A 27,746-nucleotide genomic window follows, 5' to 3' on the forward strand; every position below is an offset into this window, starting at 1 on the left:
GACATTCATTGTTACTCTTGGAGAACCCCTTTAAAGATAAGGCCCCACGTTCAATACAAAAAATGTGTCTTTGCTTCTTTTTGCTACTCAAGGTCTTATCCTAAGATTCCAGGATTGGTAAGGTCTTGTAAGTAATAGAGCTCAGCCGCAGCACTCTGCACACCACCCACTGAACTGCTTGAGCCAACATTTGGGGACTCGCTGTTACTTTTGCCCAGGGCCCCATTTGTCTGACCAGCCCTGGTCACAATCTCCCCCCTCTACGCCTGGTAAAACTACTGCAGACTGATAAATCTCCCTCAATGGTCACCACAATTCTTAACCAAAGTAAAAACTTCACTTTCTACACATCAAGCTCCAAAGTTTCTCAAGTTTGTTATAAAGAAGTAGTTGAAGAAGTTGAACTTATGGAGAAAGTTATGACTTAGAACTTCCAGGCTGAGAATAGACGTCTAATAACTACTCAGGAGACAACATGATAGAAATCTCCCCAGAGCTGGATATGAGGAGTCTTATCAGTCTATGGATATAAATATGGCCAGTGATGGCCAGTGTCAAGTCGCAGTCGTGTCTTGATCAGCAACTCAACGGTTGTAGACTGGTTGACTTGGTCATCCACTTCATCGCAAGTCACATCAGACACCCTCAGCCAAGAGTCGGTGGGTTCGTCAGACACAACCCTTAGTTTTCATGGCCAAAAATCAAGCCCTGTACCCTCTCATGTCCTCATCCTGCCTGTGTTCTTTTATGTTCCATCTGCTAGGGAAATACTCTATGCTGTGGACTCAGATCCACTATACTATGAGAATGAGCTACTACTGAACATTCAGCAGATAGTTTCCAGCCTAGATCTGGAGGAGACATCCACCGCTTCCTCCGGTAGTAGAGATGAGGAGAGTGGTGTGGGAGCTGGTGTTGCGAGCGGTCAGGCTCCTGGTTTAGAGACCGCTGAGGAGGACATCAGTGACCCGCTGAGAGGGAGGACAAATTGTACTACTACAGAGACATGCTATGTAGCAAGTTGGCTGCTGCCTATTTACACCACTATCCATTGCCTCACATGTCTGACCGGGGGAGCCCTGAGCATTCAACTTGTACTGGCATGGCAGCTATGAGAGGGGGTGGCGTGGCAGCAACAGTATGGGCTCCATCAGCAGCAGCCTGAGCCTAGAGTCTCTGATGAGCAGCTTTCTTTACTGACATTGTGAAGAAGCTGCTCATCAGCAGCTAGACACAGAGCAGAACTTGAACCAGGAGGTGGTGGCATACTTAGAGTGTACACTGCCATCCATCATGGCAGATCCGCTGGACTTCTGGGCAGCAAAACTGGATTTGTGGCCTCAACTGGCCAAGTTTTCTCTGGAAATTCTGTTCTGCCCAGCCTGTAGTGTGGCATCAGAGGGGTTTTTTTAGTTCAGAAGCGGCCATAGTTACCCAAGGAGAACTCACATGTCCACCCAAAATTTGAAGAGACTCACATTTGTGAATATGAATCAGGCTTGGATTAGCCAGGATTTCCATGCACCAATGCCTGATGCAGAAGATTAAATGATCCATGCTGCCTCATCACACTCTGTTACTGGTTCACTCTATAGCCTTCTACGGCTGCTGCTACCTCTACATTATATCACCTTGCCACTTTGTGGCCTACTCACACTGCTGCCAACCTCTGTACTCTGCCACCGGGTGACTGTATGGGCTCCTCACATTACTGCAACCTTCCTACTCTGCAACTGGGTCACAATATGGCTTCCTAAGGCTGCTGCCACCTTCACACTCTGCTACTGGTTCACTGTATGGCCTCCTAAGGCTGCTGTAACCTCTACATTATACCACCTTGCCACTTTGTGGCCTCCTCATGCTGCTGCCTCAACACTATTGTGCCATGTCATTATGATGCCCTCTACACTCTGTCAGGGGGAATCTACTTGTATAAGCATTTTTGGTATAGAACATTTTATTTGTGTAATAAGCAGATTAGGGTGTAACAGGAGGCCTCTATCACACTACAGGAGGATCTGGAGCCTCTGCACGGTTGTTCATACCTGGCGCTAACATAGACGTGTAAGGTTGAGTTCACACTTAAGTTATTTCGTCAGTTTTAGCCCTGTAACTGGCCAAATAAGTGAGGTGTGCAGCGGTTCTAAGAGTAAAGCCTGTCATGTGCGTGTCATACCGACTCACTGTATTGTTTCACACCACAAATTAATTTGGGTACAAATAAATCTTTTTTGGAAATCCGGAAAAGCGTCCGAATCAAATTTTTCAAAACTTCACTCATCTCTCATAAAATCCAACTAAGGGAAGGGGCTATAAGCCAATGTTTAGCTGGGCTAAGCCCCACTGCTGCAGCTTCTGGTCTTTCGGTTCCTCTTCGTTGGTACCGATCACTATCTTCATGATATACAACATCCTCCTGTTGTGGACAATCACAGGCCTCAGCCATTAAGACCATGAAGAAGGTGGATAACACTGAGGAATACATTCAGAAGACCATGGTGGTTGCTTCTGTGAGCTTAGGACAGGTGAGTATGGTTTTAATTTTAATTTTTTTTATTTTTCAAACCCCTTCCAGGTCTAGAGAACAGACAACAATGGCTGCCATTCATGTGATCTAATATCAAAATTTCAGATTCAAAGGTATCCAAAAAGTTTGGGAAATTGTATCATATATTTTTTGTTACAAATCAATTCTTTCATCTCTAGTAAAGACAGAAAAAACTTTCAGAGTTCTGAGAACTCTCCGGGGCTCACAACGCTCCGGGGATTACACTTACTAATAGTTAGATGTAAAATTGGACAGACAGACTGAACTTTTTAGAGATTTATCACAATGGCTGGAATTTACTTTTATTTCATTATAAATTGGGGTATAATTTTACTTATTTGGTGCATTTGATACCAGCAGTGCATGAAATCTGGCATTCTATAGAAAAGTAGCCGACAATGTATGAAACAATTCGTCATTTGACACATTGACTCAGTATTCTATACAATGCCAAATGAGAAAGTGACAAAGTATGAAATAGGTGACATCTCCGGTCGCTTCGTTCTGCCAAGGCACTAGCATCTCTGATCATGCTGTGATCATCTCAGATCATTCGTTCCGGAAAGCAAGGCACGCGACTTTGAACCTGCTGCACGCGAGCAATACGACGGTCGCTGCCTCAGCCTTGGAGAAAGACTTTGAACCTGTACGCGAGTCCGGAGGGATCTAAGGGAGAGTCTTGATTCTGATTTCATGACTTTTGGGCTAATGTACTCACATGTGGGCAGAAGATCAATAAAGTCCATTGATGCAAACTGAGATTCTCAATAGATGGATTCTCAGGGCATCAACTAAGTGAAAAGTAGCTCGCAACATTTTACTTTTTTTTTGTTATAGATAGTTGTAGAATTGATCTAATTTTGTAGGGTGTGATCAAGATGGACATTCATCTTTCTTGACCAAACTAAAATGGACACTGCCACACATAGAAGAAAAATGTGTCAGTGAGTCACTGTGGTGTTCAGCCAATAGTCAGTGGTAGTTTACACCTTATAGTGCTGAGGTCATTTACAGTATATAAAGTTCTGGACAACGAGGCATATCAATGATGGATGTGTTATTTATCACCGTAAGATCCAAAACCATTACTCCATTTCCATGGGCAGTACACAGCACTGTCTGCAGCAGAGCTTGTAATACAGCTTGGGAATCATAGGAGTAGGAGAAGTAGAACAAAGTTTAGTCAGATTTAATCAATTACAGGCAGATAGTGATAGAAATCATAGACAGGAGTGAAGGAGAAGATCTGTGCTGTGTGAGCCAAACTGCCAATGTAATACAGACAATCTAAGTCAGTCCTGTTAGACAAACATCTTTTCTTAAGAGTTTTTTTTGGGCAAGAGTTTATTTTTTCATTAAATGTATGCAAACTGCTGATGTAACAGCAAAGTACAGATTCCACCTGCATTCATGTGAAAATATTTCATTTTATGGGTGCATGCACACTACGAGCGCTCCCATTGAAGTGAATGGGAAGTGTTCGGCAGCCCTGCTGTAACGCCGGCGTGTACGGCTCTCATACACGCCCGGCGTTACGTAGTGTGCATGCGCCCTAAAGGGGAATTTTCTGCTCACTCAGTAAAAGTCAGCACCCGCATAACCGAAAGCTGCCAGCAAAGAAGAGCCTGTTGCAGAACCAGCGTTGATTTGCCGAATGCTATACACTGTATAGCATTCGGGGAATCAATGCTGGTTCTGAATCATATCTTTACTGCAAATAGGAGTATTATTCGATCGAGTATGAGTATTTTTAATACCGTAGTATTCGATCGAACACCTACTCGATCAAACACTACTCGCTCATCTCTAGTGTTTATATGTCAGAATGAGCGGCACGTTACTCCATGGGAACGGAGCCTTATAAAGGAAATGCATTGATACAGTCTCAGTAAATATGAAAAATCTATGTTTTTAAAGATACTTATTACAAAGTCTAGTCTAGGAACCACAGTTGAACCACCATAATGACCCTGACCCAGATCTTCTTCCTCTACCCGTTCTTCTTGCTTCAACCCAGAGTAATGACATTAGCTAAGAAGTGACGATCATTCTTCCTTGCACTTCCTTCGTTACATAAGTATAAGGGTTTCCTGTAACATATATAATAAAAGAATGACATCGCTGATGCTGAAGTTATCTCTGTTGACAAATTTGGTGGCCTCTTAAAAGAGCTTGAGAAGCCGGCACACTTCCCTCATGAATCTCTGAATAACAGATCTCAGAATGAGCCTGTGGTCTGCTGCATGCAATAATTGTTCACCGCCTTCTGCTGCTCATGCAAGTGCTCCAGCATGTTAAAGTTGGAGTTCCATCTAGGTGAGGCATCAAAGATAAGGTGGTGCAAAGGAAAACTGTTTTGTCGTTGCAAGTCTAGCAGGCTGTTTTAGTGACATAAGGATGGATGAAATGCACAGACACTTTTCATGCAAAGCCTCCATATTTGTGCCAAACAGGGAAATCAAATCACTTGACCCAATTGCAGTGCAGCAATAATATTTTTGTTATTGTTGTACTTGGTGAGGAGCCATCCAGTGGGAAACTTGTTTCAGGATACAGCAGAGCAACTCCTCCACAGTAGGACTCCTCTGATCATCTCCTTACTTTAGGCCCATGAAACAAGGCAGGAGGAGTGGAAAGAACACCTTGTCCTGGTGAAGATGGGGTCAAGGAACATTCCAGATGCGGGTGGAGTTTGGCTGCATAAGGAGATAGACTACAAGACCTGAGCTCCTGACAAGTAACCAATGTTTCCCAAGAGCTTCTTCACTTGTAAGGGTAAGTTCAGACGTGGTCTTTTGGACCAGAACCTGAAGCGGAGGCCGCTTAAGGTTCCGGTCCAAAAGGTGGGTATCTGCGACTGAATGCCAGTGCACTGCACCGGGATCCAGTCGCGCACTCCGCTCCGGATTAGGCCCAATGAATGAGCCTAGTCCCGAGGAGGGAGTGTCTTCAGGCCGAATCGCAAGGCAAAATGGCCTGAAGAATGACCACCTTGCTTCTTTTTCCAGGAGCCAGAACAAGCCGGCTCCCAGAAAAAAACTCCTGAAATTAATGGGAGCCGTCTTTTTGGTCAGGATTTTGAGGCGAATATGGGGCCATGTGAACTTATCCTTACCCTTCAGAAATGGTTAAAGTCAGTGGTGTAAGTAAAGTCTTGTAGGGCCTGAGGGCCCGATGAAAGCTTTTGTCCGGAGCCCCCTAAGACTTCCCTGCAGTGAATTCTTCATTGTGATGGTTACTGGCGCTGCAGCAATATCTCAGATACTTGAAATGGATATAACTATAGTACCCACAATTGCAGTCATCAAGAATATGGTCAGAATCCGGCATGTAAACAATTCTGGAAACTGTGTGCTGTGGTAAACACTTATCTGCAGTATAAGAGATGTAAGAGATCAGTGGAGGTCCAACACCCGGGGCTCCTGCTGATCATCTGTTTCAAGATACTCCTTAATCTCATTCAGTGAGGCTACCTGCGGCAAAATTCATACTTACCAGAAGTACATATATGATGCATTCACCCTCCTTGAGGACTAAGAAAATTGAAGCCATAGGGAAAATTTATGATTGAAAGACCTACCTGATTCATATGCTTTTGAAACAACTCTACAAATCGCTACAACCACCTTTGCTCACATTATGGGTCCAGACCATCGCTCTCATTCCCCAATTTCCTACCCTTACCACTCCCTTGGACAATCTTTCCCTTCCCACTAATCCCATGTACCTCACTTCACCCCTATGGGACAGTTAGACTGTATACCCGTGTTTGGGAATTTTAGCCCTAAAAAGGGCTTTTGTGAAATTTTGGCAGGTTGAATCTATATACTGGAGGTGTATATACTCTTCCTGCAGTGTATATCTGAAAAGATCTATTGGTTTTCAGTTTTCCTGCCTAGCAGAAGCTACAATTTCTCTCTGACCCTCAGCAGACGTCTCTCCCTATCTCACCAAACCGCATCTGACACAAATATGGCTGACACTATTCTTATAAATCCGAGGTCACCTGATTTCACCAGCCAATCACTTTTTCCTATATTTTTTCAATGCCTCCGTTTTCCTGCTTCCTGTCCCACCTCCCCTGCACAGTTATTGGTGCAAAAAAAGCACCAGGGAAGGTGGGAGGGGATGCAAATTTTTACTGCGTTTACCGCGTGGAATTCGATCAAAATCGAATATGTCAAATACCCTGATATTCAATTGAATACCTACTCCATCGAACGGTATTCACTCATCTCTACTCTCTAACAATCACATTAAAATTCCAAAAATCCTCTCAAAATTGTTGCATTTTTTTTAATTACAGATTCAGAATTTATGACAAAAATAAAGACCCCTGACTAATAACTCCTGCGCCTTTTGTATATTTTTACCCTTCGCTGATCTAACACATTTAGACTTAAACCAGTAACATTTTATCCCGCTCTATGTTCCGGCTTTCATAACTTTGTTACATTTTATTTCAATGTAGTTTTACCAGACCTTGTATATAATAATAATAATAATAATAATAATAATAATAATAATAATAATAATAATAATAATAATAATAATAATAATAAATGCTATCTATATAGCGCCAACATATTCCACAGCAGTTAACAAATTGTAGGGTTCAAATACAGACAGAAAGATACATTACAAATAGAGATGGGCGAGTAGTATTCGATTGAGTAGGAATTCAATAGACTACTACGGTATTCGTAATACTCGTACTCGTTCAAATAATACTCCTATTCGCAGTAAAGATTCGATTCAGAACCAGCATTGATTGGCCGAATGCTGTACAATGTATAGCATTCGGCAAATCAACGCTGGTTCTGCAGCAGGCTCTTCTTTGCTGGCAGCTTTCGGTTATGCAGGTGCTGACTTTTTCTCATAGGAATGCATTGACCAGCGTTGATTGGCCAAATGCTATACAGTGTACAGCACTCGGCTGTTAGGATGGGGTCCCGCAGGTTTCCCGTCCAGCGCACAGTGTCAACTGTGGGCCAATCCAACCCTCGCCCTCGGCGTCGTACAGTAAGCTGTATGGACTCTAAGTCCAGCTCTCTGCCTACTGAGCATGCTCAGACCTTTTGGAGGCGCTCAGAGGCTAAGTCCCATTCTTCTGCTACTGAGCATGCTCAGACCTTTTGGAGGCACTCAGAGGCTAAGTCCCATTCTTCTCCTACTGAGCATGCTCAGACCTTTTGGAGGCACTCAGAGGCTAAGTCCCATTCTGCCCATACTGAGCAGGTCCGGTGAAGTTATGCCATTGCCCCTGTGGGCAGGGACTTGCCTTTATAAAGTGTGAGCTGACGCCTGCCCGGTGCTCACACTTTGACTATAATACTTTGAGACAGGAGGTCAGGGCTAGGTTCCAGTGAAAGGCAGGAGCAGTCTAGGGATCTAGTTAGGATTCCTTGGCTCTGCCAGTGGGGATCTATAAAGCCTATTGAACTGTCTTGTTACTCTATAGCTCCTTGCTGTTGTGGAGTCCTTTATGTTACTGACCAGGGGTAATGTTTAACCCCTTGCCGCCTTTCCTGTGTAGCAGGCTGAAGCTTTTACTAGCGCCTATCCCTCTGCTGTGATTTAGCAGAGGTCTGTTGCAAGGCTTCATTCAGCTTCAGCCAGTAGCTTTACACAGGTGCCTTCTCCCAGTGAGGTTAACTGGTGAGAGTTTGTTTGCAGTCTGTTCACATTGCAACCGCACTAACACCACTGTCAGTGTAGTTAACTGGTGGTTAGCCTTACAGGCAGACGGCTGCCCCTCAGGGGGCCTGTGGACCTCTCTGCAGTGTCTTGCAGCCTAGCGGTTCTGTCACGTTAAAAATTATTATTTTCAAATATACTGTATACACAGGACCTTAACATCGGCCAATCAACACTGGTTCTGCCGGAGGCTCGTCTGTGACGAGGCGGAGTCTAAGATCTGACAACAATGGAGACTGCTCTAATGTTAAATATGAAGTCTACTTTGTGGTCCGATCTTAGACTCCGCCTCCTCACAGACGAGCCTCCGGCAGAACCAGCGTTGATTGGCCGAATGCTGTACTCTGTATAGTATTCGGCCAATCAACGCTGGTCAATACATTCCTATGAGAGTAAGTCAGTTCCTCCATAACCGAAAGCTACCAGCTCTCTCGACTAACAAATAAGACCCTGCTGCAGAACCAGCGTTGATTGTATAGCATTCGGCCAATCAATGCTGGTTCTGCAGGACGATTAAGTTCAAATTAGTGCTTGCCTCCCATCCGGAAGGAGTCTGCAGGAGGAACCCCCCTGAACGGAATATCAGCGCAACTGAAAGTGCTGTGCATTTAAAGTGCACGGACCCTTTATAGTCTATGGGGTCCGTGCGCTTTAACTCCATAGCGCTCCTCCTAAGCACTCTCCTCCTGCTACTCGTAGACTTGGTGACTCTCCTTTAGTCGAATAGTGGTTTCTCCTGAAACAAACATTTTGTCCCATAGACTGTAATGGGATTCGAGTAAACAAATATTGAGGCTCTACTCGAAACAAATCTCGAATCTTGAATATTTCAGTACTCACTCATCTCTAATTACAAATAGTCATTTCACACAATGGGACTGAGGGTCCTGCTCACAAGAGCTTACAATCTATGAGGTAGAGGGGGTGACACAAGAGGTAGCAGGGGCAGCAGCGGAGGCATCATTTCTTTTTTTGGTGATACAGGTTACTGGCATTACACATATATAAATCTGTATGATCCATCACCAGTTGTGTTCTTTACTGTGCATTTGGTGCCTGGACGTATAAAATTACAGTTAAAATGACATCATATCATGTGGGGTAATGTGGGAGTGGGAGCAGTATTGTATTCTGTATTGAATAAGCAGCCAATGTAGTCCCCAGCATAGACCGGAGGCCTCGCTGTAGTGACTGACACAGACCGGGGGGATCACTGTAGCATCTAGACTGATAGATGAGTCGTTGTTAGGACTATGTGGCAGGTGTGGCCAAGGTATAAGGGTCGCAGCCTGTTCAGCTGTTACTGCTTAGTACAGCATGGCTGGGGTTAATTCCCTTGCAGCATGTAGGCGTGGCCGGATTCCTGACTGACAGTAGTGCTAGCCTATGAACACCTGGCGTGGGCATCTGGGGCTTGCTGTTTTGACCCGCCTTCCCTCTATTTAAAGAGGCAGTTCTGTTCACCCGGTGCCTTAATCTAAATCCAGAATTGTGCACGTCTGTGCAAACTCTAGTTTGCTAGGTAGGTCCTTAATCAGAATTGTTCCCTTACATAGAATTGTTCCCTTAGATAGAATTGTGGGTATCTCTAGTCCAAGTTTGTTTTCTTTTGTCTTGCAGTGGAGTAACTGCAAGACTTAGTATTCATTAGCAAATGCTCTGTACTACAAGAGCTTTCTCTGAGAAGCTATCAGAGAAATATCCAGTTGGTTGTGTAGCCCGGCAGTGATGTTAACTGTCAGGCCTTGTTCACACCAGGGTAGCTCTGCAGTTCAGGGCACAGTTGGGCTCTGCAGGCTTTGTTTTATTTTAGTTTGTTTTTTTTGTGTTTTTTTTTTTAAGTAAGCCTGCTGACCATATCAGCCGTTGCATTCAGAATAGATTGTAGAGGGGAGAGTTTAGTGAGGGGAAGACGGATTAGTAAGGAGTTACAGTAGTCAAGGCGAGAATGAATCAGAGAGACAATAAGTGTCTTTAATGTATCTCTGGTAAGGAAAGGGTGTATTCTGGAGACGTTTTAAGAGGTGGATCAGGCCGCGGGCCCCGTACCTCTACAGGCCTGATCTCAGTTGCAGCCCCTGCAACCGCGATCATTACACATCTGAGTAGAAGGATTAGAACAGCCTGGTTCACTTGTCTCAGTTACTTTATAGTAATGGGAGCTGACTCTGTACACTTTGATATGTCAGCTGGTAGGATATCAGATCTTCACCAATCTCCAATTATTGATCTGATCTATTCTAAAGATAGGAAATTCATTGTTACTCTTGGAGAACCCCTTTAAGGTTAAGGCTCCACATTCAAAAGACCTACTCAGGGCCTTATCCTAAGACTCCAGGATTGCTGAGGTCTTGTAAGTAATAGAGCTCAGGCGCAGCACTCTGCCCACCACCCACTGAACTGCTTGATACAACATTTGGGGACCCGCTGTTACTTTTGCCCAGGGCCCCATTTGTCTGACCAGCCCTGGCCACGATCTCCCCCCTCTACGCCTGGTAACACTACTGCAGACTGATAAATCTCCCTCAGTGGTCACCACAATGTATAACCAGAGTAAAAGCTTCACTTTCTACACATCAAGCTCCAAAGTTTCTCAAGTTAGTTATAAAGAAGTAGTTGAAGAGGTTGAACTTATGGAGAAAGTTATGACTTAGAACTTCCAGGCTGAGAATAGACGTCTAATAACCACTCAGGAGACAACGTGATAGAAATCTCCGCAGAGCTGGATATGAGGAGTCTGATCAGTCTATGGATATAAATATGGGCAGTGGTGGATCTGTATAGCAGTATTGGGCATGTCCATGTGTCTGATACCACGTAGGGTCTCACATCTACAAGACTGACCCTGGAAGCTTCTTCTATTGGTGACCACCAGGATCCTCTGAACAGGACGGAGATTCTGAGAAGGAAGTGATGAACTACTAAGAGCCACATCCTCAGCAGTAGGACCGAGCAGATGTGAGTGTTATATGTCATTATTGTATGGACTGGATCTAATCCGTATATGTTCTATAGGTGTTTATACAGGAGGAGCGGGGGAGGGTATATCCTGGTGTAGCAGCTTATAGGACAAATTCTGCTCCTGTTACTGACACAATCTGCAACTCAGGTTATAGAGAAATAACATTAACCCTAATAATGTGTAATATGTGTAAGGAGATGTTATATGTAAGTATTATGCCGCGTATAGGGAAGGGTCTAGGTATTATATGGAGGTTTCTTAGTGTTCTATGTTTACATGTAAGTATGCTATGTGTTGTATGTGCTCAGTGTATTATATGGAAGTGTTCTATGTATTATATACAGGTGTTCTATGTATTATATACAGGTGTTCTATGTATTATATACAGGTGTTCTATGTATTATATACAGGTGTTCTATGTATTATATACAGGTGTTCTATGTTCTCTACTATATTATGAGACTTCTCTCCTGGATGTTAGTAGAGGTCACTGGTCCTACATTTGGCTTTAATGCTGTTTTCCGGCTCGGTGTTTGTTCTGGTAAATAAAAGTCCCAGTCCATATGTCCTGGATCTAATACATATGTGTGATTCCGCTCTATGTCACTTCTGGAAAGTATTTAGTATTATTAATTCCTTTATTGTGCTGTGACATATCAGTTTCCTTTATCTCTATGTTATGTATAATTTCTTCTTCCTCATTAGATGTTATTACTGTTATTGTATATTGTCTTCTGTCACTACTAAATCTCCATGTCCAGGTGACAGAAGACAATGTTACACTACATCACATGACATAATACTCTTATTATTTTCTACCTTCATATTATAATGACTTGAGTTTATTTCTCACTTTCCTGATCTGTAGACATTCTAGCACTTGTGAAGATCTCATCCCTGGGCAGGTTCTCCATATCAATGAGAATGAAGACAAGACCAACCTCTTATGGACCTTCTCTATCCCGGGACCCCATAACAACCACATGGGCGACCTCTATTATATTTACTCAGTTACAGAAGAACAATACGACTCTGATCACAAAGGTCTTCCTCTTAGGATTTCAAGTTGGTCGTAATATTAGATATGTGATGTTCTTTCTGCTTCTTGTAGTTTACATGTTCACCATTTTCATGAACCTCCTGATCATCACCTTGGTGTCCACCAGCAAGATCCTCCAGACTCCAATGTACTTCTTCCTTATACAACTTTCTATCAATGATATCTTATTGACCACTGCCACTGTCCCCAAGATGCTCCATGTCATACTATATTATAGAGGATCCATTACTTTTATTGGCTGTATGACTCAACTTTACTTCTTTGGTGGCTCAGAAGCTTCTGAATGTGTTCTCCTGACAGTGATGTCTTATGACAGATATGTGGCCATCTGTAACCCCCTCCGCTACACCACTATCATGACCGGTACATATTGTGTGATATTAGTTGTCTCCTCTTGGTTACTTGCTATTATTATAGTATCATTAATCATCATAACACTCGGGATGCTAAACTTTTGTGGACCAAACACCATTGACCATTTGTTCTGTGATTTCCTCCCTGTCCTAGAACTTTCCTGTTCTGAAACCAACAATTTTCATATGACAGTTTATATACTAGGAATTCCCATAATTTTAATCCCTGTAACAATAATCATATTTTCTTATACCAAGATTATTATCAGCATTTTAAAGATTTCATCCAGTACTGGTAGACAGAAAGCCTTCTCCACCTGTAGCTCCCACCTCACTGTGGTCTCCATATTCTATTGGACCTTATTTGGAGTTTATATTTTCCCAACAAGAGGACAAACATCGACTATGGGTAAAATTCTGTCTCTTCTTTATACCGTATTTACCCCTCTGATCAACCCCATTATATACAGCTTAAAGAATAATGACATTAAGAAGGCTTTACATGGACTTCTCCATAGGCGTCTCACGGTCCGTGATATGTAACATGATACATTTGTATTGTCTGCAGACATTGTAATATTATATTATTACCACAGGGAGCCATGTGATATATGTAAGATATGTACCTGGAATTATTTTGGCATAACCTATTACCTTACGGTAAATGAATCCATTTTATTGTGGCAGCAAAGGAGTTTTCCCTTGGACATGACCATATAGACATTTGTAGACAATTCAAAGTTACACATTTTTATAAAATGTAAATATTTACAAATTTTGCCGTTTTAAAGATTTTCTCCAACTACCTTAGTGTTCACAATTTTTAATCTTGGTAGGAGGCCGATAGATATGATCATGGATGGAAAAACATTCTAAGGTCTTAAACCTGGCCAGGATTTCCTTGGTGTGGTCGGGTTATCCCCTCATACATGCGCTAGTTTGCTACTTCTTTTACTATTGTGTTACTATTGTATTACTGAACTCTGACCTTTGCCTTCCCTTGTGACTACTCTCTTGGATCACGATTTTGTACTGTGTTGTCTCTCTGGCTTTAGACCCTTGGCTTGCTGACTTTACTTCTGTGTAGTTTTGTTCTGTCTTGTTCTGTGTGACACTTATTTATAGAAAGAGACCTCCACCCAGTTGTCGTCCATCACCAAAGACAGTTCAGGCAAGTAGACAGGGACAGAGGCTGGGTCAAGTTTAGGGCTCACTATCTCTGTCTTCCCCTTATCCCATTGTTCCTTCCGCAACACTAGGGAATTGCACAACTAGCAAGTATTGTTCAGAGTTTTGCAAGTGCAGTGTAATTTTAGGTTGGTGTGAGTCAGAACTAAAGACCCATGTGTTATCTTGTTAAGGAAGTTGGGGTTAGTCACCCAGATCCCCTTACCCTTGAACAGGCACCCTACTCCTGAAAAACCCACTTTTTTCCATCACTACTGGTGAGTAACCCATGCGTCTGGGAGCTGTGGACACCAAGCATAGAAGAGAACATCATTTCCAGAACAACCTCTGCCTGTACTGTGGGAACTTGGGTCATATAATCCGAGACTGATCTATTAAACCTCATACACCAGCGGAAAAACTTCAGTGTCTGAATGTTAGTTGGAAGAACCACTCCGACAACCAGATGTTTTCCGGGAATAACATTAAGATGTTGTTATCTGTATCTCTGTCCTAGTGGAAACAGATCTGTTTCAGGTCAGGACCTAGTTGACTCTAGGTCTTTGGAAAACTTTGTCAAATTTTCATTTGTGTTAGCTTTAAGCATTGAGCTTTTGCCACTCAACACTCCTCTGTCAGTTACTAAGGGGAATTTTGCCTCACTGGCCAGTGGTAAGGTCCAATGCAAGACCTCCTTAATCACTTTGCAAGTGGGCTCTGAACATTCAGAGGTAATAAGCTTTTTTTTGTTATGGAGCATCTGTCTTCTGATATTATTTTGGGGCTCCCCTGGTTAAACCTCCATGAGCCTTTTTTTGATTGGGATAAAATGGAGAGGTCAATGCTCATCCCACCGTATTGCTTTACACACCTTAGATTGTGTTAGTGAGGAGACGGTCTCAGCTACTAAAGGTTGGGAACGCTCCTATGGTCTTAAAATCCAAAAATATCGGAAACGCAAGGAGAATTAAATACATTTGCCTGGTCTTCAAGCGCCTGTTGTTGTTTAGGGAGAGGTAGAATATAAGTCAGAGATATTTTTGTATCCCTCTAAAACTGGTTTGTCCAGTGAGAGTCCGGTGGCTCCTCATGAAAGGATGGGGGGTTATGTAAAATTATGTGTTTGGGTCTCTGCGCCTTCCACCGCTCACAGACAGAGGTTCACATGGCATGTTCTGCTTCATTCTTTACTTAGAGTTGTTGCTTTATGTGAACACTGTCCTATTTCCTTTCTTCTGTAATTGAATTTCCACCACACCCATCTCCTGCACCTTGTTCCCCTTTGTCCATCAAATAGTTAATATTAGTCTGTCTACAAGTCGTCTGGGGCGGGTTCTAGACCTCCTATATACAGGTTGTCAGCCCACACAGGTTTGCTGGCTATCTTGACTCTGTCCTGTGACTTTTTTCTTGCTTGCTTCCTACTTGCTCTATCTATTGTATTACTGACCTCTGACCCTCTCACATATCGCAAGCTGACAGGGATCCTGATGTAATACAGTGACTTGGGCTTGTTAGATGCCCCCAGACATGCTTCCCCTGCTGTCCCAGTTGCATTGCAGAGGTGTTGGCATCATTTCCTGGGGTGTCATAGTGGACTTGGTGACTCTCTTTAGTCGAATGGTGGGATCCCCTGAAACAAAGCATTTTCTCCCATAGACTATAATGGGGTTCGATATTCGTTCAAATAGTTGAATATTGAGCGAATATTCAAAACGAATAACGAACATCGAATATTTTACTGTTCGCTCATCTCTAATTATTATGATTATGATGATGATGATGATTATTATTTTTATTATTATAATTATTATTATTATTATTATCACTATTATTATTATTATTATTATTATTATTATTATTATTATATTCTCCGCTCCCTGCACTGTCACCTCTTTGTGTCCTCCTGAAGTGTGATATGTAACACAGTACCTGCAGCTTTGCTTTAACCAGTGATATCTGTACAGATATGATACTATTGGTCTTATCCCCGCGACTCAAGCGTTAGAGCCTTTTATAGTCACAGTGTCTCTGCACAAGCTGTATGTAGGGGGAACAGTAATGCATTTCACATAAACCCCGAGCCCTGCTCCTCCCAAACCTTAGGGGGCTTAATCTGTCCCTATGTTAAAAGAACCAAATAATCCCAACCCAAATTATACAAAACAATGTGTATTCTATTGAAATAAAGCAAAGCCTCTGAAACAGAAGGTAAAAGGAGCAGGATTGGGGGTTATCTGGGTGTAATAAGTGGGAAGATGTCGCCCAATAAATAAAGTGTAAACTCTCATCTATGGTCTCCATTGTCTAATTCATTGTGCTTAATACTGGATCTGATGGGACGCTCCAGGACAGATTGGAAGAACAGCCAAGACAATCTCTGTCTCTCCCTCAGCGGACGCACTGGGTATGGTAGAGTAAATCTATTATAACTAGACATTGATGAGATTCCATGCTGTGGCCATAACGTTCTATGTATGCGGGGACAGCGGAGCCTGCAGGTGTAGGGAGGAGCTCAGTGGTGTCACATAACCCATCATATCCACAATACAATAAGTCCTCAGGATCAGATTCCTATAAATCCCATAGAATATTCCCTGCCTATTATATCCAGGTAACTGAGCCCCGAGGACATCTGTACAGAGCCGTGTGCCCAGCCCTGAGCTCTGATATAATGTAATGGACCATTGCTGCTACAGACAATGGGACAGGTCTCACAACCTACATGTGCTCTAACAAGGCTGATATTTATGGGATTTGTTTCTGCACAAATCTAGTAACATGGCGGTCTTCCAGCTGACATTGTGCTGTCCCTTTTCTGAGCAAGGGGTTCTATATAATACTTTCCTAGGAGTCTTCACCCTCTGCCATTTCTATGTTGTTGAAGTGAAGACCAGAAAGTAATAGTTTCCCAAAATGAGTGAATCTCATCCAGACCCTCCAGACGATACCACATGGTGTCCACTTTATTTATCTGGTCTCATCAGTATTATACATGATACAGATACATAGCATCATACAGTCCTGCGTGTCACATATAACATAACTGGTGATCAGCTGGTAGTCCGCTGGTGATTGGTGAGTAGTCAGCTGGGGATTAGCTAGTAGTCAAATGGTGATTGGCTAGTAGTCAGAGGGTGATCTAGTACTCATCTAGTGAACCAGTAGTCAGCTGGTGATTGCTTAGTAGTAAGCTGGGGATCACCTAGTAGTCAAATGGTGATTGGCTAGTAGTCAGAGGGTGATCTAGTACTCATCTAGTGAACCAGTAGTCAGCTAGTGATTGCTTAGTAGTAAGCTGGGAATCACCTAGTAGTCAAATGGTGATTGGCTAGTAGTCAGATGGTGATATATTAATCAGCTGGTGATCAGCTAGTAGTCATAAGGTGATTGGCTAGTAGTCAGCAGGTGATTGGCTAGTAGTCAGGTGGTGATTGACCAGTAGTTATCTGGTGATCATCTAAGAGTCAGCTGGTAATTGGCTAGTAGTCATTGTTACAAGCTACACACAGTTTAGTCGTGCCCTTTTTAACCAGCATCTCTTGTTTTGTTTTGTTTTTCCCAGATCCCAGCTATAACTTGCTATTTTATCTGTTATTCCTCTCAATTAGGAAGTTGTCAGAAGCTATAACATGGGTGGATCTCTATAATAGTAAACTGGTGGTGACCCAGAGCACTGGTAATATAGCATCTGCTCCCTGCACAGGCCGGTAGTAACCTGGAAAGCTGATATCTCATGAGGTTCGCCGATCACTAGTTATCACCCAGCCTGTAGATATGTAATAAATTGTCAACTTGTTCTGACCTTTATTAAATAGACATGAAAAGTCCAATAAATAATACACATATAGAGTAAGATAGGGGAAACAATATAACCAAACCAGCATTAGGGGATGATAGTACAGCATGCAAGGAAATAGATATACCATAAACCGTCTCTCCTGAGGATAATATTATAAATGATGGGAACTTGTATTTAGGAAATATCTATGTATATATATACCGCCTGACCCATATGTAATGAAAAACATCTCATAAAGAGACAAAAACAATGTATAAAGGACAGGTGCACATATCAAGGAATATGAAATACAATAAACAGTTTACCATCATACGTTAACAAGCAAAAGGAGAGAACAATGGAATATAAAGATAATAAAAGTACAGTATATACCGTATATACTCGAGTATAAGCCGAATTTTTCAGCCCAGTTTTTGTGCTGAGAGCCCCCCTCGGCTTATACTCGAGTCAGCAATTTTTATTTATTTTTTTTAGGGGAGGGGGTCTATGGCCAGCCACAATATCAATGTATAGAATCTCCCATCAAATAGTGCAAAAAAAATAAATAAGGAAGATTAAAATAAAAAATAAAAATAAAATTTGTAATCCCTCCTTTCCCTAGAATACATATAAAAGTAGAAAATTACTGCAAAAGACAAACACATTAGGTCTCCCTGTGTCTGACAGTGCCCGGTCTACTGAATATAGGGAATCTGCAGTGCTCCTGTTCCATCGGGAAGGGGTTAATCCCTATAAGATCCCCTATAGTCAGCCAGACTGAATTCCAATTGGGGAAAAAAAAAAAAAAAACAGTACTCAAGCTCAGGGAAGGGGCAGACAGACAACCAAAACACCCCCTCCCCTTCCCCAGCACCTACTGCACCCAAAAACTCTGACCATTTTAATTTTCGAAATTTTCCAGTAGCTGCTGCTTCCCCCCCCCCCCCCTCCCCCAGGCTTATACTCGAGTCAATAAGTTTTCCCAGTTTTTTTGTGGTAAAATTAGGGGCCTCGGCTTATATTCGGGTCGGCATATACTCAAGTATATACGGTACCTTTTTAACCCATCTAAGCTGGTCATGCGCCCCAACGCGCGTTTCGCCACTCTTGGCTTCGTCAAATTTCCCCCTGACGAGTCTAAATGAATGTATTAGTGAAAAAAAGTTAAATGTCTAAATTTCACCTCCATATTATTTTTATTCTTATGAAATGCTTAAAGGGTTAACAAACATCCCAAATGCTGTTTTGAATTATTTGAGGGGTGCAGTTTTGATAATGGGGTGATTTATGGGGGGTTCTATTATACAGGCCTTTATAATTCCTTACAGAACTGAAGTTGTCCCTAAAAATTATTTTGGGGAATTTTCTTAGAAATCTGGAAAATCGCTGTTAGACTTGTAAGCCTTGTAACGTCCAAAATAAATTAAAAGACAATCAAAAGATGATGCCGATATAAAGCAGAGATATGGGAGATAATAGTTATTTATGTATTTGGGTGATATGGTTATCTGCCTGAAAAGCAGAAAATTTCACATTTTGAAAATTGCAATTTTTTTCCAAATTTCCATCAAATTTCCTTTTTTTTTTTTATAAATAAATACAAAAATAATGATTAGTGTTTACCACTAACATGAAGTATAATGTGTTATGAGAAAACAATCTTAAAATCACTTGTGTAAGTTAAAGCGTCTCAAAGTTATTGCCATTTAAAGTGACACGTCAGATTTGAAAAAAGAGGCCCGGTCCTTAACCACATGAGGACCGCCGTACGTAAATTTACGGCCTCATGTGCTGGTACCTAAAGACCGGACTATTGCCGAAATACGTCCGGCCTTTAGGTACCTTTCTGGCGGGGGGAGGGGTGCGGGGGGGACAGGGGTTAGGTGTTACTAACACCTAACCCCTTCCTCCATAACGTCCAGTCGGAACTGAGTCCGACTGGACGTGTTAACCCTTTCGATCGCGCCGTCAAACATCACGGCGCGATCGAAAGGGATCCGCCGACAAGTTAACCCGATCGGCACCCCCCGCGGCGAGATCGGGGGGTGCCGATGTCAGTAGAAGGTAGTCTGGGGTCTGGCCAGTGACCCCAGACTACCGGAGCCCCCACATACCTGGTGATCCTGCCAGGTGGTGGAGGAAGTGAGCGATGTGTCTCACTTCCTCTGCAGCTTACAGGACACGAGCAGGCTCATGTCCTGCTCGTGTCCTGTCAGCTACTGTGTAGAATCAGTTGGTGCTTTCATCAAAGCATCAACTGATTCAAGTGTCCTAAAGGGACACATGAAAAAGTAAAAAGAAAGTTAAAAAAAAATAAAAAAAAAATGTATGTATGTATGAAAAAAGTAATAAAGTTCTAAAGTCCAAAAATCCCTTTTTTCTATACAAAATGAATTATATAAAAAAAAGCACTAAAAATTAAAAAAAGCAATGCATATTTGGTATCGCCGCGTCCGTAACAACCTGTACAATAAAACTGAAATAATATTTAATGTACACGGTGAACGTCGGAAAAAAAAAAAAAACGGAAAAAACTCGCCGGAAATAATGATTTTTTGCCATCTCATCCTACAAAATATGCTATAAAAAGTGATCAAAAAGTCATATTCACCCCACAACAGTGCCAATAAAAAGCGCACATTTTCCCGCAAAAAATAAGCCCTCAACCAACACTGTCAACCGAAAAATAAAAATGTTACGTCTCTCAGAAGATGGCGATGCAAAAAACATTGATTTATGTCCCCATATGTGTTTTTGTTCTGCAGACTTAGTATCGCATAAAAAAATAACATAAATGAGGTATCGCCGTAACCGTACCGACCCACAGAATAAAGGACACATGTTACTTATACTGTACGCTGCATGGCGAAAAATTTAAAATGTAAAACTCAATGCAGGATTGATTTTTTTTTTTTTAATCCAGCAAGAAAGAGTTAATAAAATGTAATCAGTAAGTTGTAGGCACCCAAAGATGGTGTCATTACAAAATGCATCTCATCCCGCAAACAACAAGCCCTTATATGGCTGCATCACCAGAAAAATAAAGAAAATATAGCATCTAGCAATGTCAAGGCAAAACCCCCCAAAAATCGCCAAATTATTAGAACACAACTGGCTGCGGCAGATAGGGAATATATAAGCTGTGCGAGCGAATATCAGGGGACACCCCAGATTTACAGCTTATGAGCGAAAAAACACCAGAAGTGACCCCCAAAGTGACCCCCAGAGTGACTCCCCCAATCATAGGAGCTACTGGGACATAGTAGGGAATTTGGTGTCTGCAATGTTCTCCGCACCTCTTATATATTCCCTCTTCGCCATCCGCTGTGCAGTCACGTCTGGGATACTAATACTCACTACACCCCCTGATAAATTCTTTGAGGGGTGCAGTTTTCAAAATGGGGTCACTCCTTTGGGGAATCCACTTTTCTGGTACCTTACAGGCTCTACAAACATGACATGGCGTCCAGATACCAAACATCTGAATCTGTACTCCAAAAGCCTCGCGCTCCTTCGCTTCTGCGCCCTGCTGTGCGCCCAAACTGCAGTTTATGACACATGTATGACACATGTATGACACTGGTGTACCCTGGATAACGGACGTAATGTCATATGTGGGTATAAACTGATATTAGGGCACAGCCGGACACAGAAGGGAAGAAGGGTTATTGGGTTTTTGGAGCACAGACGGTTTGGTTTTTGGATGCCATGACACTTTTGTAGATCTGAAATGCCAGTAAAGTTGAATCCCCTGATATGTGACCTTATTTTGGAAACTACACCCCTGAAGGATTTATCCAGGGGTACAGAGAGCATTTTTAACCCCCAAGTGTTGCTATAACTTATTATCCATAAATGAATACGAAGCTGATTGTGAGAGGTGAAAATGACAATTTTTCCAGGAATACGTCATTTCAGTGCGTAATATGTTGTGCCCGCCTTGTATCAGAGATGAACGCTCTAAAAGCTGTTGTGCCCGGGATACCCGCTTACCAGTTTTTGGAGTGTCTCTGCTGACATAAGTTGGGCACAACATATCGGGCACTAAAATGGCGAATCTCTGGAAATTTTTCATTTTTAACTTCTCATTATCAGCTGTGATTTCATTTCTGGAAACTAAATAAATGCAAGACTCAAGGGTGAAAAATGCTTGCCACTTGATAAATCCCATGAGTGGGCTAGTGTCCAAAATGGGGTGACATGTCTGCGGATTCCACTTTATTGGCAATTCAGGGGCTTTGCAAAAGTGGCATGGTGTCCTAAAACCAAACTGTGCTCCAAAAACCAAAATAGCGCTCCTTCCCTTCTGTGCCCGGCTGTGCCCAAACAGCCATTTATACCCACATATGGCATTAAGTCCGTTATCCGGGGTACACCAGTGTCATACATGTGGGCATACACTGCTATTTGGGTACACAGCAGGGCGCAGATGTGAAGGAGCGATATGTGCTTTTGGAGTGCAGATTTATATTCTTTGTTTTTGGACACCACATCACATTTGCAGAGGCCCTAAAATTGTCCCTACAAAATGGGGTCACTTCTTGGTGAATTCCAGTTTACTGTCACCTGTGTAGTTTCTAAAATGGGGTCACAATGGGGGGTTTCCATTGTATTGATACTTTAGGGGCTCAGCTAATGCGACGGTCCTTAATGCATTTCTGGGCCCGGTCCTTAACACACTTCTGGGCTCGGTCTTAACGCACTTCTGGGCCCAGTCCTTAAAGCACTTCTGGGCCCGGTTCTTAACGCACTTCTGGGCCCGGTCTTAACGCACTTCTGGGCCCGGTCTTAACGCACTTCTGGGCCCAGTCCTTAACGCACTTCTGGGCCCGGTCCTTAACACACTTCTGGGCCCGGTCCTTAATGCACTTCTGAGCCCGGTCCTTAACGCACTTCTGAGCCCGGTCCTTAACGCACTTCTGGGCCCGGTCCTTAATGCACTTCTGGGCCCGGTCCTTAACGCACTTCTGGTCCCGGTCTTAACGCACTTCTGGGCCCAGTCCTTAACGCACTTCTGGGCCCGGTCCTTAACGCACTTCTGGGCCCGGTCCTTAACGCACTTCTGGGCCCGGTCCTTAACGCACTTCTGGGCCCGGTCCTTAACGCACTTCTGGGCCTGGTCCTTAACGCACTTCTGGGCCTGGTCCTTAACGCACTTCTGGGCCCGGTCCTTAACGCACTTCTGGGCCTGATCCTTAACGCACTTCTGGGCCTGGTCCTTAACGCACTTCTGGGCCCGGTCTTAACGCACTTCTGGGCTTGGTCCTTAATGCACTTCTTGGCCCGGTCCTTAACGCACTTCTGGGCCTGGTCCTTAATGCATTTCTGGGCCCGGTCCTTAACGCACTTCTGGGCCCGGTCCTTAACGCACTTCTGGGCCTGGTCCTTAATGCACTTCGGGGCCCGGTCCTTAACGCACTTCTGGGCCCGGTCCTTAACGCACTTCTGGGCCTGGTCCTTAACGCACTTCTGGGCTTGGTCCTTAATGCACTTCTGGGCCTGGTCCTTAACGCACTTTTGAACTGTGTCTCTAAGGGGTTAACACTGCCAATAACAGTAGTATACATGTATAAAACATGTTACATGTGCGTTGAACAATCCAGTGAGCTCAATTGAAAGTAGGAGAATGAGGAATAACAGGGAAATGTGATAAAATAAGAGAAATATACGGCAAAGAATACGAGAAATATCCTGTACAGAAATCATATCGCCACATAGTAACACTAAGAATAGAGATGAGCGAACAGTGTTCTATGGAACTCATGTTCGATCGGATATTAGGCTGTTCGGCATGTTCGAATCGAATCGAACACCGCGTGGTAAAGTGCGCCATTACTCGATTCCCCTCGCACCTTCCCTGGCGCCTTTTTTGCTCCAATAACAGCGCAGGGTAGGTGGGACAGGAACTACGACACCGGTGACGTTGAAAAAAGTAGGCAAAACCCATTGGCTGCCGAAAACATGTGACCTCTGATTTAAAAGAACAGCGCCGCCCAGGTTCGCGTCATTCTGAGCTTGCAATTCACCGAGGACGGAGGTTTCCGTCCAGCTAGCTAGGGCTTAGATTCTGGGTAGGCAGGGACAGGCTAGGATAGGAAGGAGAAGACAACCAACAGCTCTTATAAGAGCTAAATTCCAGGGAGAAGCTTGTCAGTGTAACGTGGCACTGACGGGCTCAATCGCCGCAACCCAGCTTTCCCAGGATCCTGAATGGAATACACTGACAGTGTATTCCCGTATACCCGATATATACCCCCGATACCCGTTCCAACGGTGTGCCCCCCCACCTTCACCCCAGAAATACCCTGCAAGTCCCCTAGCAATAGAATTGGGGCTATATACACCCACTATTTTTGCTACTGCCATATAGTGCCATTGTCTGACTGGGAATTCAAAGAATATATTGGGGTTACGTGCACCCACAATTTTTACTACTGGTATACAGTGCCATTGTCTGACTAGGAATTCAAAGAATATATTGGGGTTATAAATACCCTCATTTCTTGCTACTGCCATATAGTGCCAGTTTCTGACTGGGAATTCAAAGAATATATTGGGGTTACGTGCACCCACAATTTTTACTACTGGTATACAGTGCCAGTTTCTGACTGGGAATTCAAAGAATATATTGGGGTTATAAATACCCTCATTTCTTGCTACTGGTATATAGTGCCATTGTCTGACTGGGAATTCAAAGAATATATTGGGGTTACGTGCACCCACAATTTTTGCTACTGGTATATAGTGCCAATTTCTAACTGGGAATTCAAAATGCGCAAGACTCCCGGAAAGGGACGTGGACGAGGCCGTGGGCGAGGTCGGGGGAATGGTTCTGGGGAGCAAGGTAGCAGTGAAGCCACAGGGCGTCCATTGCCTACTCCTGTGGGGCAGCAAGCATTGCGCCACTCCACAGTGCCAGGGTTGCTTGCCACATTAACTAAACTGCAGGGTACAAACCTTAGTAGGCCCGAGAACCAGGAACAGGTCTTGCAATGGCTGTCAGAGAACGCTTACAGCACATTGTCCAGCAGCCAGTCAGACTCTGCCTCCTCTCCTCCTATTACCCAACAGTCTTGTCCTCCTTCCTCCCAAAATTCCCAAGCTTCACAGAACAATAACCCCAACTGTCCCTGCTCCCCAGAGCTGTTCTCCGCTCCTTTCATTGTCCCTCAACCTGCCTCTCCACGTCACGATTCCACGAACCTAACAGAGGAGCATCTGTGTCCAGATGCTCAAACACTAGAGTCTCCTCCATCTCCGTTCGATTTGGTGGTGGATGATCAGCAACCCACCCTCATCGACGATGATGTGACGCAGTTGCCGTCAGGGCATCCAGTTGACCGGCGCATTGTGCGGGAGGAGGAGATGAGACAGGAGTTGGAAGAGGAAGTGGTGGATGATGAGGACACTGACCCGACCTGGACAGGGGGGATGTCAAGCGGGGAAAGTAGTGTGGATGTTGAGGCAAGTGCAGCACCAAAAAGGGTAGCTAGAGGCAGAGGCAGAGGTCAGCAGCTTAGGCGAAGCCAGGCCACACCCGGAATCTCCCAAGATGTTCCAGTTCGTACCCAGCCCCGAAAAACTCCCACCTCGAGGGCACGTTTCTCGAAGGTGTGGAGTTTTTTCAAGGAATGCGCCGAGGACAGATATAGTGTTGTCTGCACAATTTGCCTCTCGAAATTGATTAGGGGCTCTGAGAAGAGCAACCTGTCCACCACTTCAATGCGCCGTCATTTGGAATCCAAGCACTGGAATCAGTGGCAGGCAGCAACGGCAGGACAAAGGCCGCCTGCCGTTCACGCCACTGCCACTGCCTCTGCCACTGCCTCTGCCTCTGCCACTGCCACTGCTGACTGTGCTGGCGATGCACTCCAGAGGACGAGCCAGGACACCACTTCATCTGCCTCCGCCACTTTGTTGACTTCTCCCTCATCCTCCCCTGTTCCTGTCTTATCTCCTTCTCCTGCACCATCAAAGGCACCATCAGGCGCTTCTTTACAACAACCCACCATCTCTCAGACATTGGAGCGGCGGCAGAAATACACTGCTAACCACCCACACGCGCAAGCCTTGAACGCCAACATCGCTAAACTGCTGGCCCAGGAGATGATGGCGTTCCGGCTTGTTGAAACTCCCGCCTTCCTGGACCTGATGGCAACTGCGGCACCTCGCTATGCCGTCCCTAGCCGTCACTACTTCTCCCGGTGTGCCGTCCCCGCCTTGCACCAGCACGTGTCACTCAACATCAGGCGGGCCCTTAGTTCCGCGCTTTGCACAAAGGTCCACTTGACCACCGACGCGTGGACAAGTGCATGCGAACAGGGACGCTACATTTCACTGACGGCACACTGGGTGAATGTAGTTGAGGCTGGGACTGCTTCCCAAACTGGCCCGGTGTACCTCGTCTCCCCGCCTAACATTCCTGGCAGGGACACGAGAAGAACACCCCCCTCCTTCTCCTCCTCCACCGCCTCCTCCTCCGCCTCCTCCTCCGCTGTTAGATTGACCCCAGCTACGAGTTGGAAACGTTGCAGCACTGGCGTTGGTAGACGTCAGCAGGCTGTGCTGAAGCTGATCATCTTGGGGGACAGACAGCACACTGCCTCCGAAGTGAGGGATGCCCTCCTCGATGAGACGGCAATATGGTTTGAGCCGCTGCACCTGGGCCCAGGCATGGTCGTTTGTGATAACGGCCGGAACCTGGTAGCAGCTCTGGAGCTTGCCGGACTCCAACATGTTCCATGCCTGGCCCACGTCTTCAACCTAGTGGTGCAACGTTTCCTAAAGAGCTACCCCAATGTTCCAGAGCTACTGGTGAAAGTGCGGCGCATGTGCGCCCACTTTCGCAAGTCGACAGTAGCCGCTGCTAGCTTAAAATCTCTCCAGCAACGCCTGCATGTGCCACAACACCGGCTTTTGTGCGACGTCCCCACACGCTGGAACTCAACGTTTCAGATGTTGAATAGAGTGGTTGAGCAGCAGAGACCTTTGATGGAATACCAGCTACAAAACCCTAGGGTGCCACAAAGTCAGCTGCCTCAGTTTCTCATCCATGAGTGGCCATGGATGAGAGACCTTTGTGACATCCTACGGGTGTTTGAGGAGTCCACAAGGAGGGTGAGCTCTGAGGATGTGATGGTGAGCCTTACAATCCCGCTCTTGTGTGTTCTGAGAGAATCCATGATTGACATCAGGGATAACTCAGATCACACAGAGGAGTCAGGGAGAGCATCCGATCCGTCACAGCTGGAGAGTAGGTCCACACATCTGTCCGCTTCATTGCGTTTAATGGAGGAGGAGGAGGAGGAGGAGGAGGAGGAGGAAGAAGAGTTGTCCGATGATGTGATGGTGATACAGGAGGCTTCCGGGCAACTTCGAATCGTCCCATTGTTGCAGCGCGGATGGGTAGACATGGAGGATGAGGAGGAAATGGAGATTGAACTTTCCGGTGGGGCCAGAGGAGTCATGCCAACTAACACTGTGGCAGACATGGCTGAGTTCATGTTGGGGTGCTTTACAACCGACAAGCGTATTGTCAAAATCATGGAGGACAACCAGTACTGGATCTTTGCTATCCTTGACCCCCGGTATAAAAACAACATCTCGTCTTTTATTCTGGTAGAGGGGAGGGCCAATCGCATCAATGCTTGCCACAGGCAATTGGTGCAGAATATGATGGAGATGTTTCCAGCATGTGACGTTGGCGGCAGGGAGGACAGTTCCTTCAGTAGGCGACCAAGTTCTCACCGGTCCACACAAACGAGGGGCACACTGTCTAAGGTCTGGGACACCTTGATGGCACCCCCTCGCCAAAGTGCCGCCACAGAGGGTCCTAGTGTCACCAGGCGTGAGAAGTATAGGCGCATGTTGCGGGAATACCTTTCCAACCACAGCCCTGTCCTCTCCGACCCCTCTGCGCCCTACACGTATTGGGTGTCGAAGTTGGACCTGTGGCTTGAACTTGCCCTATATGCCTTGGAGGTGCTGTCCTGTCCTGCCGCCAGCGTCCTGTCTGAGAGGGTGTTCAGTGCAGCCGGTGGCATCATCACTGACAAGCGCACCCGTCTGTCAGCTGAGAGTGCCGACCGGCTCACTTTGATAAAAATGAACCACCACTGGATAGAGCCTTCATTTTTGTGCCCACCTGTGTAAAGCACCCCAACATGAAACTCCATGTC

General features: G+C 44.6%; 1 protein-coding gene across 1 annotated transcript; it reads left to right on the forward strand.

Moving 5' to 3' along the window:
- The first annotated feature begins 544 nt into the window (after positions 1 to 544).
- Positions 545 to 13,163, forward strand: LOC142202282 (olfactory receptor 10A7-like). Its single transcript, XM_075272342.1, has 5 exons — positions 545 to 663; positions 764 to 902; positions 2,436 to 2,525; positions 8,010 to 8,049; positions 12,076 to 13,163. The coding sequence occupies exons 1-5, from the start codon at positions 545 to 547 to the stop codon at positions 13,161 to 13,163; spliced, it is 1,476 nt and encodes a 491-aa protein (XP_075128443.1).
- The last annotated feature ends 14,583 nt before the right edge of the window (positions 13,164 to 27,746 follow it).

Source organism: Leptodactylus fuscus, chromosome 5 (assembly GCF_031893055.1).
Source record: "Leptodactylus fuscus isolate aLepFus1 chromosome 5, aLepFus1.hap2, whole genome shotgun sequence".
Taxonomy (NCBI): domain Eukaryota; kingdom Metazoa; phylum Chordata; class Amphibia; order Anura; family Leptodactylidae; genus Leptodactylus; species Leptodactylus fuscus.

Coding starts and splice junctions, on each gene's coding strand:
- LOC142202282 (XM_075272342.1), top strand. CDS start 545: ATGGCCAGTGTCAAGTCGCAGTCGTGTCTTGATCAGCAACTCAACGGT. Junction 2,526..8,009: donor CTTCTGTGAGCTTAGGACAG/GTGAGTATGGTT, acceptor GTTACTCTATAG/CTCCTTGCTGTTGTGGAGTC. Junction 8,050..12,075: donor CTTTATGTTACTGACCAGGG/GTAATGTTTAAC, acceptor CCTGATCTGTAG/ACATTCTAGCACTTGTGAAG.